The sequence below is a fragment of the Aedes albopictus genome, chromosome 2 (assembly GCF_035046485.1).
Source record: "Aedes albopictus strain Foshan chromosome 2, AalbF5, whole genome shotgun sequence".
Classification (NCBI taxonomy): domain Eukaryota; kingdom Metazoa; phylum Arthropoda; class Insecta; order Diptera; family Culicidae; genus Aedes; species Aedes albopictus.
This window is the reverse complement of record NC_085137.1, coordinates 199016501-199036088: the sequence shown is the minus strand read 5'-3', so window position 1 is coordinate 199036088 and position 19588 is coordinate 199016501. Positions and strand designations below refer to the sequence as shown.

At 40.0% G+C, this 19588-nt stretch overlaps 1 protein-coding gene across 2 annotated transcripts in view; it reads right to left on the bottom strand.

The window, feature by feature from the left end:
• LOC109429439 (myosin-2 essential light chain) overlaps positions 1-19588 on the bottom strand; it is a 40787-nt gene that overhangs the window by 9213 nt on the left and 11986 nt on the right. Inside the window, exon 1 of one of the 2 annotated variants that reach the window (XM_019705393.3) lies at positions 82-656. The exons of the other annotated variant lie outside the window; for it this stretch is intronic. Coding sequence (XP_019560938.1) covers positions 82-130 — 49 coding nt within the window. The 5' untranslated portion in view covers positions 131-656. Of the gene's footprint in view, positions 1-81; positions 657-19588 lie in introns of those variants that run through there. 2 annotated transcript variants of the gene reach the window in all.

The window sequence follows — 19588 nt, the reverse complement described above, 5'->3', positions numbered from 1 at the left end:
CCTCAGCAAATAAGCTTTCTCAATGTTGTTAATGAAGGATAACTACCTATCATATAAATTTATAGAACTGTTAAATCTTACCTTCAACTGATGTGAAGTTGTTTTTCTTTGGTGGGTCGTACATATACATTATTATTTTTTCTTTGTGCACTATACTAGCTATTTGCAAATATTAACGAAAACTACCTGTGTATTTTATAAACTTAACAATGCTAACTTTTAATCACCAGACACAAACGAGACTGTCTGTTGCAACTGCAGCAGATGTAAAATAATCCACTTTATTCTTCAATTGATGTCAACCGTGAATTGAATAGTTACGGACGTCGACAGGCCCGTCTCTGCTGCTCTCGTCTGTCACGGGGCGCAGATGGTAGTATGGCACAATGCAATTCGCATTTAAACACGCGTGGACCCCAGCAGCTCAGCACCAAGCACACACACCTAGTCTTCGATTCTTAGCATAGACCGAATGGAACTCACGAAGACGGTGGTAGCAAATTCCCGAAGGTCACGCACTTGCTGGTGAGAACGTCACGTTCGCGGCTTCTCCAGTTGCATCCGCGTAACAATAAAAAAAAAACAAGGACGCACTGCCGTTTCTGTGGATGTCCGGTCCAGTTGTTGTGCGGTGGAACGGCGCCAGTTAGCGGATACGCGCGTGTGAACTCTTTCAGCGTACGATCGTAACTGAGCCCATGGCGCCCGTGCAAGTTCTCTCTGTCACGAAGCAGCAACAACGCAACGACACGACTCGATCTCGATCTTTTTTTTGCGGAGCGACCAAAGGGAGATAATTCCATCAAATTATATCGGGATGTTCTGTGTAGCTTGTACGATTGTTTATTACTGGTTACTCGGTGAATGCCATGCTGCTGCCACCACCATGTAATTCCAATGGATCAAGTTTTCTTTCCGTGCGCAGCATCCTTCACATAGTTATATGCATGAGTAGCTGCATCACAACACAACGCCTAATGCTTTACCGCAGAATGCTCTTCATCTGTCTATCACTATTTACCGCAACCCCACAATACTTATGTATCTGAGAATAGACGTCATTGTTAATAATAGCAAACTGATTAAACAATATTTTCTTTGGTTTGTAAATCGAGAGAATGGAATTTTAGAAGCTTACACGACTAAGTAAAGGTTATACTTAGATATCTTCGAATTTTAGAAAAAAAAAAATGGGATCAGAAATGTATGCGTAGTGCGTAATTCTGATCACATTGAGCAACTCATATTCCTACGATTCCTACCTCCCCGTGATTCCGACTGGAAACTGCGAGCAATCTGTAGGAAAATCGGGTAAACTAACCCGGTGAGAACTTTGGTTGTAGGTTGACAGGGATGGTAGGGGTGGGGTATGCTTCTGCGAACCTAAGCGTCTGTTCTCCGGAAAGAGCGACTCACAACAGCACCTGTTCCCCATGTTAGAGGCGGCTGATCGTCGTCCAAGTTCCAAGTAAGGGGTCTAAGTTCAATTATGCACTAGCTATTTGTTTGCTATAACTTTGGCAATTTTGAACCTGCTGACATGATCTTTCGGATAGTACATGTCATAGTACATGTCAGTACATCGGGAATGTAGCGTTCCGGTTGGAAACTTTTCTCGACTTCATTTGGGGACTCATATTGATAGACGCCCCGTTTGTTAGAGCCACAGCAATTGGTGAAACATCAAGAAATCCCATTCCAATTCCAAGTTTGTATGTAAACTTTAGAGGCGCAAATCCAATGAACGAAGCATCGAACCAAGCTGCATTTACTTATCTTGGCTTTGCTTTCTTGCAAGAGAGCCTGATCCCAATCAGGCGAATTTGTTTGCAAATTTTTAATATTAAGGCTCTGGAAAACGTGAGTAGCGGTACAGTCGGCCATTGTGCCAGCCATATTTGTATTCTCTGATATTTCACCTTAAACCGTTATAACTCGAAAATTTCTCCAAAAACCACCTCAAAACGAAATGTTGAAAAGAGGAAAGATAGAGCTAATTTTTGCAGTTATAAAAAATTGGGTCAGTCATATTGAATTCGGCCGCCATCTTGAAACTTTTTTTTTCACCACCGATTTTCTCAATTTTTGCGTGAATCGAAACCTGAGATTTTTTTACAAAACACACAAAAAAATAGACATGTATTTTTTTGACGTAGGACTACGTCTCTGTTTTCTATACCCGGTGTCATTTCAAAATTTATGAAACCAAGAGCGTTACGTTTGAGTGAAAGATTTTAAACGCTCACAGTATCCTTCCCACTGAATGAAATGATAAACAAATCCCGTTATCCGAGAGATGAAACTCCCACGTTCAATTTGTAATATTCGGTGAACCTAAAAATCACTGATAAATAGTTGAAAAGTTGTTTTAAAGTTAGACATTGAAATCGCTGAAATCTATAAATATGGGTAGCGGACTAATTTTCTCGTTCAGTCTACCAACGCTCTCTGATTGGTGCGCATCGTGGGGGCAACTACCTACGATGCAGGAAGGAATGCGATCATGCGAGAGCTGTTCGTCAGTTCCATTTCGACCACCGTCGAGGTGACACCTCGAGCTGGGCAGCGGCACATCGACTCAGCGGCGACACTCGGCTATCGTACTGATAGCACCGGGAATCTCATTCACGGCAGCAAGCGGCGGGCCAGTTTTCGATGGCGTCTAGCGTTGAGCGCGGAGAAAATCAACACGAATTGCGTGGCATTGTAAATTCATCAAAATCGTCCATTATTCAAACGGTCCTTTTTAGGACCATCGAAAATGATTTCTCAAGAGTTAATTGGATAAATTTCCACCCTCGATCGAGAAGTGTAGTGCAAAGCAAGGACAGAGTATCGTTTTTCAGCAAGAGTGAAGCCGGTCATTAATCGCATCCACGGAGGCAAGCGGGGGGAGGGGGGGGGGCAGTTTTCGACGGCGTTCAGCATTTAGTGCGGAGAAAACAAACACGCATAGTGGCATAGTGAATTCGTTTAATTTTCTTCCTAGAATTATTCATTATCCAAACGGACGGTCCTTTTAAGGACCATCGAAAATGATTTTTCGAGAGCTGTGAATCGGATAATTTCATTCCAACGGACGGGAAAAGTGTAGTACAACCGTAAAAGTGAATTATTGAATGCTTGGTGACTCAGTCAGCAACAATTATGACGCCTAATTGTTCCACCCGGACTTTGGCAACGCATTATCATATCCGGACCATTTTGCTTGAAAAATGTATCAATTCTAACATTTTCCACAATAAAATGATCTAAATCATCTAATATTTTGGTTACATTATCCGTCCAATGGAAAATTTTCTCATTTCTCGGTTGATTAATCGTTTGATGCGTCTGGAGCAAGAGGGGCGGGTCATGCAAACGAAATTAACTGAAAAGCCAGCCGAATGGGAGGAGCTTCATATGCTAATCTAGGGGTATAAAAGCTGTGTCCTCTGTTTTCTGTCTTCATTTACGTTGGATCGGCCAAGGGGGTAGGATGTCATCTTTAGCAAGCAGCCGCACATCGACTGCGATGAATCTCGGTTGATAGCACCAGGAATCTAATCCACGGCAGCAAGCGGCGGGCGAGTTTTCGGCGGCGCCTAGTATTGAACGCGGAGAAATCCAACACGCATTGCGTGGCATGATGAATTCATCAAATTCGTCCATTATTCAAACGGTCCTTTTCAGGACCATCGAAAGTGATTCCTCAAGAGTTAATTGAAGAAATTTCAATCCTCGATAGAGAAAGGTGTACTTCGTTGCCAGCAAGAGTGAAGCCGGTCATTAATCTCATCCACGGCAGCAAGCGGCGGGGCAGTTTCAGGTGGCGTCCATCATTCAGCACTGAGAAAACCAACACACCTTGCGTGGCATGGTGAATTCATGCCACTTCTTTCCTAAAATCGTCAATTAATCATACGGTCTTTTACAGAAACACCAAAAATTATTCCTCAAGAGTTGTGAATCAGATAATTTCATTCCATCGAACGAGAAAAGTGTGGTTCAACCACATAATATATATAATATTATAATATTATTATTTTGGTTACTTCAGCCGTTCAATGAAAATTTTCTCATTTCTTGGTTGATTAATCGTTTGAAGCGTCTGTAGCATGCAAACGGAATAAACTGCAAAGCCAGCCAAATGGGAGGTGCTTCATCTGCTAATCTAGGGGTATAAAAGCATTGTTCTCTGTTTTCTTTCGTCATTTTCGTTGGATCAGTCAAGGAGATTGGAGGTGGAAGTCACCTCCAGCAAGGCAGCAGCACAACAACCCAGCGACTCTCGGCTATCGTGCTGATGATAGCACTTGGAATCGCATCCATGGCAGCGGAGCGGTGGGCCAATTTTTGACGGCGTTCAGCATTCTCCGCACTCCGTAGAGAAAACCAACACGCATTGCGTGGCATGGTGAATGAATCAAAATCGTCCATTATTCAAACCGGTCCTTTTCAGGACCATCGAAAATGATTCTTCAAGAGTTAATTGGATAATTTCCAACATCAATCGAGATGTAGTGCAACCAAAAAGCAAAAGACAGAGCATCGTTGCCAGCAATAGTGAAACTGGTCATTATTCTAATCCACGGCAGCAAGCGGCGGTCCAGTTTTCGGTGGCGTTTATCATTCAGCACGGAGAAAACCAACACGCATTGCGTGGCATGGTAAATTCATGCCATTTCGTTCCTAAACTCGTCAAATAATCAAACGGTCATGTTCAGGACCACCGTTAATTATTCCTTAAAAGTTTGTGAATCAGCTAATTTCATTCCATCGAACGAGAAAAGTGTAGTGCAACTGAAAAGTAAAAGATTGAATACTTGGTGGCCCAGCAATAATGATGAAGCCGGTCACTAATGGCCTAATGGTTCCACTCGGAATTTAACAACGCATTATTCTATCCGGACTATTTTGCGTGAAACATTGTTTAATTAAAATTAGTTTGAACATTTTTCGAATTAAACTGATCGAAATTATCCAATATTTTGGTTACTCTATCCGTTCAATGAAAATTTGCTCATTTCTCGGTTGATTAGTTGCTTGATGCATCTGGAGCATTCGGGGCGGGTCATGCAAACGAAATAACCTGGAAAGCCAGCCAAATGGGAGGAGCCTAATCTGCTAATCAAGGGGAATAAAAGCAGTGACCTCTGTTTTCTTCCGTCATTTTCGTTGGATCAGTCAAAGGGAGTGAATGTCACCTCCGCAGCTGCGCACCAATCCTGCGACGACTCTCGGCTATTTAGCTGATAGAACCAGGAATCTCATCCACGGCAGTAAGCGATGGCAGTTTTCGACGGCTTCCAGCATTCAGTGCGGATAATTTTCAATTGTCTTGCCGAAATCTTCTATTATTTAAATCGAAAATGATTCCTCCAGAATTATGAATCGGATAAATAAAAGCGACAGACTGAAAACTTAGCAACAGTATAGCCGGCCTCTAATTGTTCTAATTGTTCTAGTATCTTATTCGGACAAATTGTGCCTGAAACATTGTTGCGTTCTAATATTTATCGAATTAAAATGATCTTAACTTTTCAATACTTCGGTTAGTTCATCCGTTCGATTAGAAATTGTCTCAAAGAACGGTTGATTAGTCATTTAAAGCGTCTGACACAATGTGGGCGGGTCATGCAAACGGAATAAATTGGAAAGCCCGCCGAATGGGAGGAGCTTCATCTGCTAATCTAGGGGCATAACAGCTGTTTCCTCTGTTAACTTTCGTCATTTTCCTTGGATCAGTCAAGGAGAAGGGAGATGTCACCTCCCAGCTAGGCAGCTGCACACAAACTCAGCGATGACTCTCGGCTATCGTGGTGGCAGCACCAGAAATCTCATCCACGACAGCAAACGGCCGCATTCAGTATGGGTAAAATAAACTCGCATTGCGTGATGAATTCATGCAATAATTGTCTTGCCAAAATCTTCCGGTTTATAAACGGTCTTTTCCAGGATCAGCGAAAATGATTTCTCAAGAGTTATGTTTCGGTAATTAAAAGCGACAAACTGAAAGCTTGGTAGTTCAGCAATAGTGAAGTCGGCCACTAATATGTTCTTCCCAGATGAAAACAACGTATTATTGAATGAGTTTCACGTTAATCTTCAATTAAAAGGATCTATCTAACGCCGTTCAATTATCTAATAATTTTATCCGCTCGATGAAAATTCTCTCGTAGAAGAGTAAATTGATCATTTCTCTTCAAAACGAAATAACTCTTGAACTATTCAAAATCTTCCCAAGTAACCGAACCAGCTGAATAACAGCTTCTTGAGCTTAAGTTAGCTTAAGAGTGATTTGTTTTACTCTTATACAGCAAAAATGATTGTTGGGTTATGAATGCGTTCAGCGAAAGCGATCACACAACAACTTTACTCAACACATCAGTCCACCCATTTGTATTATCATAACAACAAACATTGTATTATGAGAATATAAAAGTCCTTCCAGCCTTTGTCCTACGTCAACATTGCGGTTATGTCTCAGACATTACCCACTCCTAGTTTTTTCCTATCAAAAGTTATGCACAGTTTTGTAAATCATGTCACGATCAAAACGATCAAACTATCAATTCTGACTATACATGGCAATGGTTGCTCCTCCGTGATTGATCTGAACTGTTACCAATTTGCACTGAGATCCAACTGAATAAGGGACTATAGGACTACTAGAGATCGAGAGCACCTCTGCACCCCCACAACCCGCACGGACTGGGGTATTTGTTAGATGGAAAGGATGGAAGATCTGGGAGTCACCGTTGGCTCGGCGATGCGATCCATGGATAGGTGATTATTTATAGTGTTCGTAAGGTGATAGATTGTGTGGTGAATTTGAAGGTCAAACGGCACAGTTCGCTTTGGTTGCATAACTTACAGGCGTTATATACACTGTGCTGTAAGTGGGAAGTGAAAATACTTTTTTCAATTTGGTTCTGGTTCTAGCCTTGGCTGTGAACTTATGAATAAGTAGTATATGTAGAGAAGAGAGAGAGAGAAAGTAGATAGAAAGATACAATGCAAGAGGAAAGGGACGGGCTAGGGATTGAACCCATGACCTTCTACATACGAATCAGAAGCTGTAGCCACTAGACCATCAAGTCCATCTATTGTACAGTTTTGTAAATCATGTCAATACGAAAGCAACGACCCGTGCCAACATCGACTTTGACCAGTACCTGGTAATGGTCAATCCGCGCCCAAAGCTTCATGAACAATATGCAATACTTGCAGCCGCCACGGTACAACCCAGAGCGACCTAAAGCATACACGCAGAATCTCGAGGCAGCGTTGCCAGACGTGGACAAACTCTATGTGGCCTGTTTAGGACACTGCTGAAATATAATTAAAGCAGTCATTTACGACGCAGCAGAGAGTAGCATCGGGCAAATGGAACGGAGACGACGGAACGAATGATTCGACGAGGTGTGCGGCTCGATTTAGGAGAACTCGGCAGAACGTGGACCGGTACAAGCAGTAGAGGAACCTGCAGACCTGCCTCTTTCGGGGAAAGAGAATGCCGCCTGGAAGAAGTGTCGAGTGAGGAAATGGAAATGATGTGCCGTTTCCAAGAAACACGGAAGTTCTACGGCCTCTTGACGGACGGACGTCAAGTTATTGAAAGGTGGAACCAGAACTTCGATGAGTACCTGAATGGCGTGGAGAACGTATGCACGGGAGACCAAGGCAGCAGGGGAAACGACTTTGTCAGTGCAGCAGAAGACGGAAATGATCCAGTTCCCACGCTTAAGGAAGTTAAGAATGCCATTCTCCAGCTCAAAACCTTAATGTGATTTGATCATTACTATATAGAAGATAGTGTAGAAATAGTTAAAAGTTAAAATACACTTTAATAAAAACAAAAAAAATCTATAGAAGATTCGTGTCGAGATATGTTTGCATTAAACATCACAGAAAAATGCGAAAACGGGTGAGACAGAAATTTCCGTCGTCATTGTGCTCGAGTACTGGCGCTCTCGCGCTTGGAAACCGTTTCGAGGAAGAAGGCTGCAGGAAAAAAAATGTTATGACATTTATTTTTCGAACAGTTTCAGTTTGGCTGGGCCTGTGATGTTCATGTGGAAAAATGTCAAATGTACAGCCGGTAATCGTTTTTTCCAGTACATTTCTCATCCCTGGCTAGTAGTGCCATTTAACCGTTATGTGTCCGACAAACTTTTTGCTTTTTTCTACACCGTGCTTTTTAAATGGGCGCTGGGTACCCGGGTACCCTGTCGGCCACATAAGGGTTAATATATCTAAGTCTGTGTCACTCTCATTTTCATCAAACTGTTTTGTACATGCGTTGATTTTCCACAATTGAATAAAATATACTAAATTTGAATCGTGCTTACATAATAATCGATATCGTGTTTGTGCATACTTCTCAAATCTTTGTTGATTGAGCATTGATTATTCGAAATAGAACGGGCTGTAAACACCTATGAACACGCGATATTCCCAACCACATGTTTACCATTGTTCTTAAAGGGAGTTTTTCAACAACCGTGTGTTTAAAGTTGTTTGTAAACAATGCATTGCAATGTGTTACGATTTTCATCGCAAAAGTGTTCTGAAATTTGTCTGAACCTCATGTTTTTGATTGAAAATTCGATGAAGAAATCCGCCCACGAGTTTTGACAAAACTAATCACGATTCACGAATGTTCGTTATAGGCAGGCTTGTCCGCACTGAGCGCATGAAAATTTTGCTCTTTGGATTTACACCATCAAGCACATCACAAATTAGAAATCTTTTCATCTTATCAGATAGAAGGATGTTGAAATATTCTAAATGTCATTTCGAACTGTCAAAAAACTGCACCGCAGCGCCGCACGGGCCGTTCAAAGTGAAATTCACTGGAGTGTTTTCACCCGGGTGAAAATCTCTTTGCGCGCTCCGTGTGGCTCTGCGGTGCGGTTTTTTGACAGTTCGAAATGACATTTACAATATTTCAACATTCTTCTATCTGATAAGATGAAAAGATTTCTAATTTATGATGTGCTTCATGGTGTAAATCCAAAAAGCAGAATTTTCATGCGCTCAGTGCGGACAAGCCTGGTTACACTACACGGTGTTCAATATGTTCGGATACACAGTAAAATTGAATTTATTTCCCATCTGTAATTCAGATTTGCAAAGTGAATGTGTTAATTGAAAGCTCACATTACACTGATCAAATACAATATATGTTTTGAAATAAACTGTCCTTTATCCTTTTGTAATAATTGCAAATGTGTCTCAAGTTCCTTTCGGCCGGCACGCACGTCTGTCATTGGTATTTCGTCTAGTTTTTATTGAGTAATGGTGTTAAGTTAAATCAAATTAGGTTATTGTCCTCAGCATAAGTGGTAGCAACTATGGCCATACGAAATAATCTATAAGATTCAGATTGGGTGAAGTACGGACTCATTTTATTTTGATCTTTAAAATTGCTAAAATTGCCGCTGTACCTGTTTCAATGATTTTTGTTTTGTCAAAAAGCATGGGTGCGTTATATCTCAGTTTTATCCATAATTTTCTTTTCCAAAACTTGATTATATCCCTATTGTGGCAAATTTGAACCAAAATTGGCTTTATATAATGTATTTATGCCTTTTTCATAGATTTAAGCACATTTTGACTAAACTTGCAAATTAATCACCATACCATCACTGAAATAGCAGTGTAAAGCTTTTGTCTATTAATTTAGATATTTTAATTTAGTATAGTGAGATGTAAACTCAAAAGTCAACGTTTTAGACTTCTGTAGCTTGAGCAACTTATCGAAAATTATTCCAGCGTGCCGGAGCTAACAAACTTTAGATACATCTAAGGCTTATATAAAAAAGTAGAAAAAGACTTTATTCAAAACCATATGCTATATTTGACCAGTGTTATATGACCTTTCAATAAATACATTTACTTTGAAAATCTGAATTACAGATGTGAAATTAATTCAAGTTATATGGTGTATCCGAACTTATTGAACACCCTGTAGTTTACAGCATTTTTGAACTCGGTAAGCTGATGATCATTTTTGGTGTAGAATCATGCCCTGAGTTTGAAAACGCGAAGGAAAAAAATTACAGTAGAGCGGAAATTTTTTCGACTTTCCATACAAGGTTGATGATTTGAAATCGATTTTTGTTCTATTTTTAAGCAAAGTCGCTCACTTCAAACATCTCATTCTCCGTAATCAATGCTCCGATTGAGCTGAAATTTTTACTGTAACTTGCCTACATATGATATGTCAAATAAACGTCGAGAAAGAATTTTAAAGTTGGTTTTTTCTTATTGAAAAAAATACATTTCTTCAAAAATTTTTGGGAATTTGTTAAAATTTAAGAAGATCGTCCCTAAAACTCGCCAATATCTTGAAGTTCATCAATCTGACGCAAAAACTGCATTCAGATGATCGAATGGTATTGTATTCAGCTTTTAATTTATGGAAAAAGATTAAACATTGGTTGAACAAAACGCAATATATTTGAATTTTAGTAAATTACATATTTTGAAAAGTTACAAAACTCAATATTGAGCTTAAACTCAAAAACTGTTCTACTTTAAATTTTTTGAAGGTCGGTTTCGAAATCAGCACTAAATTGTGCTTAAAAAATTTTGGCTGTTGACAGAAGTTCGCGACTTTCATTTTATTTTGTAAACTTGTGTTATAGGAGTTTCCAAATACATTTTTTTTAGAGTACCAGAATAACAGAAACTTTTCAGGAATACGTGTAGCAGTCATTTTTCTAGCAATTTTGCCTAAGAATCCACATAAATACGAATAGTTATGTGAAATAAAGTCGATGTTTAAGTTTAATAATGACAGCATTTTTTTCTATAGTCCTAGACAAAACTTGAACTGAAAGCTTGAATGCTAGGGACTTTTTATGATTCAGTTGACATTCTAGACTTGTACATAATTCAATACTATTCGTGTTTTTCAATCATTGAAAAAATCGCCCCCATTTTAAATATTTTTCGCCCCCCAATTTTGATTTTTTTAAATTTTCGCCCCCCTGGGCCTGATTTTTGCCCCCAAGGGGGCAATTTCGCCCATTTTGGGAATCACTGATCTAAGCTAAGCTAAGTTAATTCTCATAGACTTTGAATGGCATGTGCAGCCTTAATTCTCAATCAAATGATGAGCTTTGGCAAGAGGTAGAATGTGTATGGAACAAGTGGTATGGTAGAGTAGAGTATGTTGATCATGTCGCAAATTAAGGTTCCATCTTACATAACTTATTGAACATAGGCAGAAGATTGCAAAACATATGTCATAGGAAAAACAACAGAACCTGACGAATCAAAATAACGCACCATTACATGCTTCGTGCTGAAATTACCATTGAAATTATACACCGAACAACGTCGAAGTAGAGAATGAACTGCTCTGCTGCTACAGTTGAAGCCCAAGGTAGGTAAACAAAAAGGCAGGTGATAGTTACAGCGTGCGACTTGTCTGCTGCCTTGCTCGTGCAACAAGAAATGAAATCAACTGGATAGCTGCTGAACAGATATGGTCGTACAACTCTGACATAACAAGAGTACATTAATTATTGTGAGTACATCTCACTTACATAATATGCATATGTTTACTTGAAGTGCATCACAACAAAAATTATAATACATACTCCGATTACCCAAATGTATAATAGTAGAATACAATTGAAAAACAAGTTCAGTGCAAAACTGTACAAAAATATATTATGCGTTGCGCGAAAATTTGTACGCGCAACCGCCCATACATCTCCGCCTGTAAGAAAAATCATTTCGGTGTTTTCGGCGCAGTATTCCTTGGCCAATTCGCGCACTTATTGTAGAAGACACCATAACGATTAAACATACCAGCGGAGGTCTATTAGCGATTTTGCACCCTTTTCGCTCTCTATTTTCTTGCAACGGGTAATATATTCATCGAGTTATATGCGCGGACAACATGGCTATAATTCTTTAAACGTCCAAAACTATTGTGCCAAAATCGCGGGGAATGATAATTCCTTGCCCAATTTGATGCGGTTTGAGCAAAGCTTTGGGTAACTGTGTGGATGAAGCTGCAATAAAAAGAGAATACACAACAACGCAGTTACCCAAAGCTCAACCAGCATCAAATAAGGCAAGGAATCATAATATCCACGCTGTTTGCAAAATCAAAGAATTTATCATCACATCATACAAACATTCAGCTCATTACTACAAATCTAGTACTTCCCCGATTGCATCTATTGATAGTTGCACTTACACTTTGTACAGCGCCTAAATATACTCTATTCTACTATATCGAACTGTTTGCTTTTGTGCTGCTGTCATTTTCTACTCTATCGTGGTGAAATTGTGAGTTACCATTTCTCCGAGAACCAAGTGCCCGGGCTATAGTTTCAGAAGAGGGTCAGTATCAGCCAATCTAGGGGGAGGAGCAACTACTGAAAATTGACAGGACAGGGAATTAAACCCATGACCATCCGCTTATGAAGCGAACGTGTGACCAACTACGTCAACGGCCCGGCGCATCCATAGTTGTTTTGGACGCTAGAAGGGACCGAAAACATTTTATTATGTGTTTACACAGTCAAAAGTAAGATTTCCTAATACAATATTTACCTGGACCTTTCCTTTTACTTAGTCTTATGTTTAAAATTATTTACTTTATATTCAATCGGTTCAATTTTACTATGAATATTATCATTTATCTGTTTCCTTATAATTCAATGTGATAAGTATGTAATCATTTGTCAAATAAGAATTATTTAAAGTTGTATGATTTCTGCTTTTCCCCCCAGCTTTCTTAGTTAAGTTTTAGTGCATGCATTTATTATGGTAAATCATCACAAATAAACCGGTAATGGTAAAAAGATATGTAATATTTCCATAACTGGTACCAACGACGACACAATCTCATCGAGCCCAAAAGCCAGCCCATATGACTAAATAAACGAACGTGCTTGGTTCAAAACTCGACAGCTTGAGAGTACAGCACCATTTATGGAAGAAAATTAAATAATCACTGGACAGGACGTCGTCGTCGTCGAGCAACCCAGAGGGGTTGACCAAGCAAAGGGTATTGTATTCACAGTGTAGCAGCTACCGACTTGCTTTGAAGGAAACTACCCAAAGCCGTCCTCCGAGTGACCGAGTAGTAAGTTTGGTAAATCCACAAAAAAATGCCTTACCAATCAATTTTCCCACAGTTTAGTGGATGATGCTGTACTGACACGGACTGGTACCCAGATTCAGTTTTCAGCTTCGCTCGTTTTCCACCGTTTTTGGTGTTCCCTTTGCTCGTTTGCAATGAATCGGAGACACTTGGATAAAGTCGTAAATATGCAATTAGCCTCATAAAAGTTAACCATTCTCTGTGAATCAACTGACCTCTTGGTATTTATGGCCAACAAGTAGCTGATCTTCGATACGGGACTGCAGTAGCCCGGTTCTCCCTTTTGTGAACCAACGTAGGGCAGGTGAAAATACTTCGGGAGGATTATGTTGTGACCTTTCGAAAACAGTGGAAAAAACTTTCACAACCAAATGGTTGATTCTGGTTAACTTCAACAGCTTAATTTGACTAGATTCTATGGTTTATGCAATCTTAGACCAGCAAACCGTCGAATCGCTATACAACGCTTACTCATTCAACCAAGTCGTACCAAGAAGGTAAACATATAAAACATATCACACGACGAACATTTTAAACTTGGCGACGGTGTGTACTGAGTGAGTAGAGCGCCGCCATTAACCTCGTCGTTTCTCTCCGGTTAGTGTGATTGGGATGAAATGCACCTTTCAACAAAAGGCATTTTATAAGACGTTTCAAATCAGCTGTTTTTTGAATGTTCACCAGTTTTGAAGTCCAACCGGTGGGCCCATTTATTTACATTTTCGCTAGCATAACATGTAATACAGGCCCATTCAATAAACGGGGTTCATTTATCTGCAAAAATGCGTTAATCCGCCCACTATAATTTATATCCGTAGACCGTGGGGATGTTTTTTCATCTCCTAGTGACATCATACAGCTCGGAGGATTCATACATGCCGCATTAGAAACCGAAACATCTCTGCCAGCAAAAATCTGATTAGCGCTCACCACATGTTATGCTACTTTTCGCAAAAACAAAAACACCAAATGTAAACAATAACAATGAGCGGCCCACCGGTAGAACGTCTCGTAAAATAGCTTATTGTCTTGGTTTGAAGAATTTAAAATCCCATACAGATGACTCCCCGTGACTTCCCATATAACCAGTATTTAAGCATTTAAAATAGTGAAGGAATGCATAAAATCAATTATTATTCAAATTACCGAATATCATGATAAGATATAAACTTAGGCATATTGTCCGAAAATCAACCAATGCGTACTTTATTCTGTCCTATGGAGAAGAACAAAAGGAAGAAACAAATATACAAAGCAGGACAAAAGGGACGGGTAGGGATTGAATCCATGACCTTCTGCATCGCCGAACCTAAATAAATACTTGTTATCAATTACTATACAAATAAGGCAACTAGGCAACTCACTATAGCATCCTCGATACTGCTTGTTGCAGTACTGATCAACATTTAAATTCTACCTTTACGGTTTCCCACAACTAATATAGCCCAGTAAGAAATACACTGAAGATTATAATAATACTATTGAATTCGGCTCCGTTATGTTTGAGGACACTTGAGCTTTGAATAAATGATGATTTAAACAAAAATCGAGTTCTTTCTTTAGTAGAATAGTATAAGATCTCTCGCGTTCAGTATCATACAGGCGTATCTACAATGATCGATTTCTCTTCATCGATTTTCTTTTCGGATTATCTCGGGAAATACTGCCAATATTCTGATGATCTCTTGGTGTGTTTCGGTGAAGGAGGACTAGTACTAGCATCCAAAACAACAAAAACAACCGAACATGATTTGCCGGCCAAGTTATTAACCAAAGAGAAAATCGATGAAGAGAAATCGATCATTGTAGATACGCCCGTATGATACTGAGCGCGCTCATTACATAAAGTTTATAAAAATGTAAATGTTAAGAAAGTAAAAAGTTATGTAGAATTTTAAGAAATGGGTTTTTAATAGGATTACTTTGAAAACCGCTTCAGTTACACAATTTAGAACACTTTGTAAGTTGGTTTTCAATAACTTTATTTGCAGTTTGAACAGGCAACGATTTTTTTTTTCAGATGGTGTTTGGATAATTATCTCTATCGTCAAATATTTCCTTTATACCGATTCCCCTTACTAAATACGACGCACCGACGACAACGGCGCGGTGACCGGCCTTAAAGTTTACTGTTGATGTTTCTGCTCATACGGCGAGCGAGTAGGTATAGTGAGTGTGTCAGCAGCAACAGCACCAGCGCGGCACGCCGTATAAGCGAAATCTGTTGTTGAATGCGCGAGTTGTAATTCCTTATAAGGAAGACACGCAGACCCCGATTGCCTTTGGGCCGCCAATTTAATACCAAATTGAGGAGCGACCCCTTTTGCCGCGCTATGCACGGTAACCTCGAAGAGGGATGTGAGCGCTCTGTTGTTGTTGTCACGTGAACGGCTGGCTATACAGTACACACAGGATAACATATGACTGGTTTTGGATCGATCACTTGCAAAGGTGCCAAAATAGGTTGATTCCGTTGCGACAGGGATCATCATGAGGGATGAGAAATGTCAAAATGCTTGATTTATGACAGTTTTTCGTCTACGGTGGTGGTACATACATACTTGGGGATTACATTCGACAAAAGTTTCCAACACGTACTACAGTCAACGTCAGATTGGATTACAATGTGTCCATACACTATATAACGTAGATTCTTTTGAGAAACAAGAGTAGAGCCTGGAGACCTTGTAACTGTAACTCAACCTTGTAACTGGTCTCTCTTGTGACGCTGCCCGAATCCTACGATCCACTCGTGACGGCGTTGGAGAATCTCGGAGAAAAGGACCGTACCCTGGAAGTTGTACGTAAGCGATTGCTGGCCGAATAATTGAAGAAGTCTGACAGGGTGGTTGATACGACTAAGGAGAAGCCTGCGGCCTTTGCTGGATTCATGCAAAAGCCACATAAGTTCATGGGAAAGTGTATAAGGTGCCAGAAGAAGGGTCATACGGCAAAGGATTGTCGTATCAAGCTGCAAGGAGAAGCCAACATAGTTGCTGAATCCGAAGGCGTTGCGTTCATGGTTGGTCGCCAGAAATCTGTGGATGCCAGGTGTGACAAAGTGACATTCAAACTGGATTCCGGGGCAAGTCATCATCTCGTAAATGACAAGGCGGTGTTCAAGTCACTGGAGAAGCTGGAGCAACCTGTCGTTATCGGTGTGGCAAAAGACGACCAGTCGATGATTGCGAGACACAGATTCGTCCCTATTGCGGAATCAACCGTCAAGGTGTTAGTACATATGACCATCTACGACGTGCTGTTCATCCCGCAGTTACGAGCAAATTTGCTGTCGGTCGTATGACCAAAGCGGGCGTAACGGTGAGCTTTGGACCGACAGTTGGAGAAATGAAGTTCAAGAACTCGGTGATTGCGATGCGCTGAGGTGAGACGTGTTCTTCTCCAACGGTGGAATGGCCAATCTGTGCACTGAAGACGTCAACCTTTGGCATCGTCGCTTGGGCCATATTGGTGGCAGCAATTTGGAAGCACTCGTGAAGTTCGATATGGTCACAGGTATTTCAAGACTGAGTGATAATTTTGATTTTTGCAATGCATGCGTGTTTGGGAAGCAGTGCCGTGAACCATTCAACGGAACCCGACCACGTACCCCTCGTCCTTTGGAGAGAATACATTCTGATGTTTGCGGTCCGATCCCCCCTGCTGCATGGAATGGTTCACGGTACTTCGTCTCGTTTGTCGATGATTTTACCCATTTTGCAGCCATTTATCTTATCAAAAAGAAATCCGAAGTTTTCGACAAATTTCGCTGCTATGAGGCGATGGACAATCCCTTATCGAAGTTAACAGTTGACCAAGGCCACGAGTACTGCTCCAACGACCAAAGACGATATTATGAAGAAAGGGGTATCCAAATCGAACTTACGGCAGTCTACACTCCTCAGCAAAACGGGGTGGCTGAGAGATTTAATCGGACGATCATCGAGAAGGTCAGGTCAATGCTGATTCAAGCGGGCGCTCCCAAAACCATGTGGGATGAAGCGGTACTTGCTGCAGTCTATTTGGTTAATAGAAGTCCAACAAGTGCTATTGCTAATCTTTGGATGAACCTAAAACCAGATTTGGCCAAACTTCGGGTGTTCGGATGCAAGGCTTTCGCATCGATACCATCGCAATTGAGGAAGAAGATGGACCCGAAGAGCAGAGCTGCGGTCATACAGGGGATAGACAAAATGATCGGGACAGGCAAAATTTTCACTTTTCAAAAAATGTTCAACTAGCTGTAACTTTTCGAAACGTGCATTAAATATTCTCAAATGTTCACTGTGAGTTGATCAACTAGTTGTGTATCAGTGGACAAAATTTGGAAAAGATCGGGCTATTCTGCACGAAGTTATAAAGATTCTAAGAAAAAGGAATAATTATCCGATAGCCAACTTTGGGCTGTTATATCTCCGGATTCAATGAACCGAATGCAATGAAATTTTGACTATTTAAGACTTATATAATGAACTTTGAAAAACTTTTGATACAACTTAAAATTCTTCATACGAAAGAAAATTATTACGATTAGTTTATTTTCCTAATAAAACACAAAATTTTCTAAAACTTCAACATCGTTTCAAAATTCAAGATGCTAATCAAAGTTTATTTTAATTGCCTCTAATTGTCTTTAATATAGATATGTTTAGAAGAAAGTAACAACATAGCCTTCAATCAATATAAAAAGTATTGGGATGAATATTAAAAATAGACCAGTTTACTAAAAATTCATAAAATAAATAATATCGCTATAACTTTTTCTCTTGTTAATAATTTAAAGTTGTGTCAAACGTTTTTCAGAGCTCATTATATAAGTCTTAAATGGTCAAAATTTCATTGCATTCGGTTCATTGAATCCGGAGATATAACAGCTCAAAGTTGGCTATCGGATAATTATACCTATTTCTAGAATCTCTTTAAATTTCGTGCAGAATAGCCCGATCTTTTCCAAATTTTGTCCACTGATGCACAACTAGTTGATGAACTTCCAGTGAAAATTTGAGAATATTTGATGCACTTTTCCTAAAGTTACAGCTAGTTGAACATTTTTGGAAAAGTGAAAATTTTGCCTGTCCCGATCATTTTGTCTATCCCTGTAGATGGATATGCACCAAACGGCTACCTCCTGTGGGACGTAGAAACCATACAGCTGTTCATATCCCGGGACGTAAAGTTTCATGAAGCTTCATTTCCGTTCGCTGAGAAGAAACAACCCGATTCTCCATTGATTGTTGTACCGTATGACCTTGGACTGGAAGTTGATGATGAAACCCAAATCGAACCGCTGAATGCACCACAGGCCGAGCCAGTGTTGGTAAAAACTCAAATTTTAAAATCTCATTGTTGAGTTGTTTCACGCGCGATTCTAGACTCGCCAAACTCACCGCCGAAAAAATCATACATTAGTTGACTCGTGATTTCACTCATTGCTTTATTTCTTGGTTTTGTTATTATTTACATCGAAGTTTTTATGATTGCATGATAGAACAAAAGCATATCTAGCATACAACAACATTGAATCAGTAATAAATTTTGAAAACGACGTATAATCAATGCTACACCATTGATTATACGTCGTTTTCAAAATTTGTTACTGGAATGTCGTTCAAATTGATTTGAATTCGTTTTACAAGCAAATGAGATTTCGGTGCTTGACTCGTGAGAGCGACATTTTGCATGAAAAACTCGTGCGTGAGAAAACGATTCAGAATCGTGCGCGAGTGTGCTCACGCAGGAGCTGTTCATGAGTGTGCTTTGAGTGTGAGTTTACCAACACTGCGAGGCCATATGTAGCACCTTTTTCCAACATAACACAGCAGGCATAATCTGATTAACCGTAGTGTGGCCAGCAAAAAAAACACCCGTAGAAGGCCGGCAGGGTACCCGGGTACCCACGAAATGGAAATGATCATATCTCAGCGAATTTTCCACCGATTTTAAAAGTTTTTGCCTCATTCAACTCAGAAACTCATTATCTATCGAGATCGTATTTGGTTGGACCGGTCCGATCACCATGGGTACCGGAAAATCCGGATTTACGGATCCATGTTTTTATGCAATACAATATACGGGATTTTCGGTAGGTTAGTAGCAATTTCGGTACCAAGCATCGTAAAATTGCTTTGGCATATTGTATCTGACTGGCCTGGAATCATAAAACGTGTTGACTTTGAAACTGTGATTTCGGAACACGCTTCTCGTGCGGCCATGGTTGATTATAAACACTTTAAGATATCCTAGCCTTAACAATGTGGGTTTCAATATGGTAGAGGGACATGCTCCCAAAAATATGGATTTTCCGAAAACCACGGTGATTAGATCGGTCTAACCAAATATTTCCCCGATAGATGATGAGTTTCTGAGTTGAATGAGCTAAAAATTTCCAAAATCTATGAAAAATTGACGGAGATATGATCATTTCAATTTCGTGGGTACCCGGGTACCCAGCCGGCCTTCCACGTAATAAAAAAA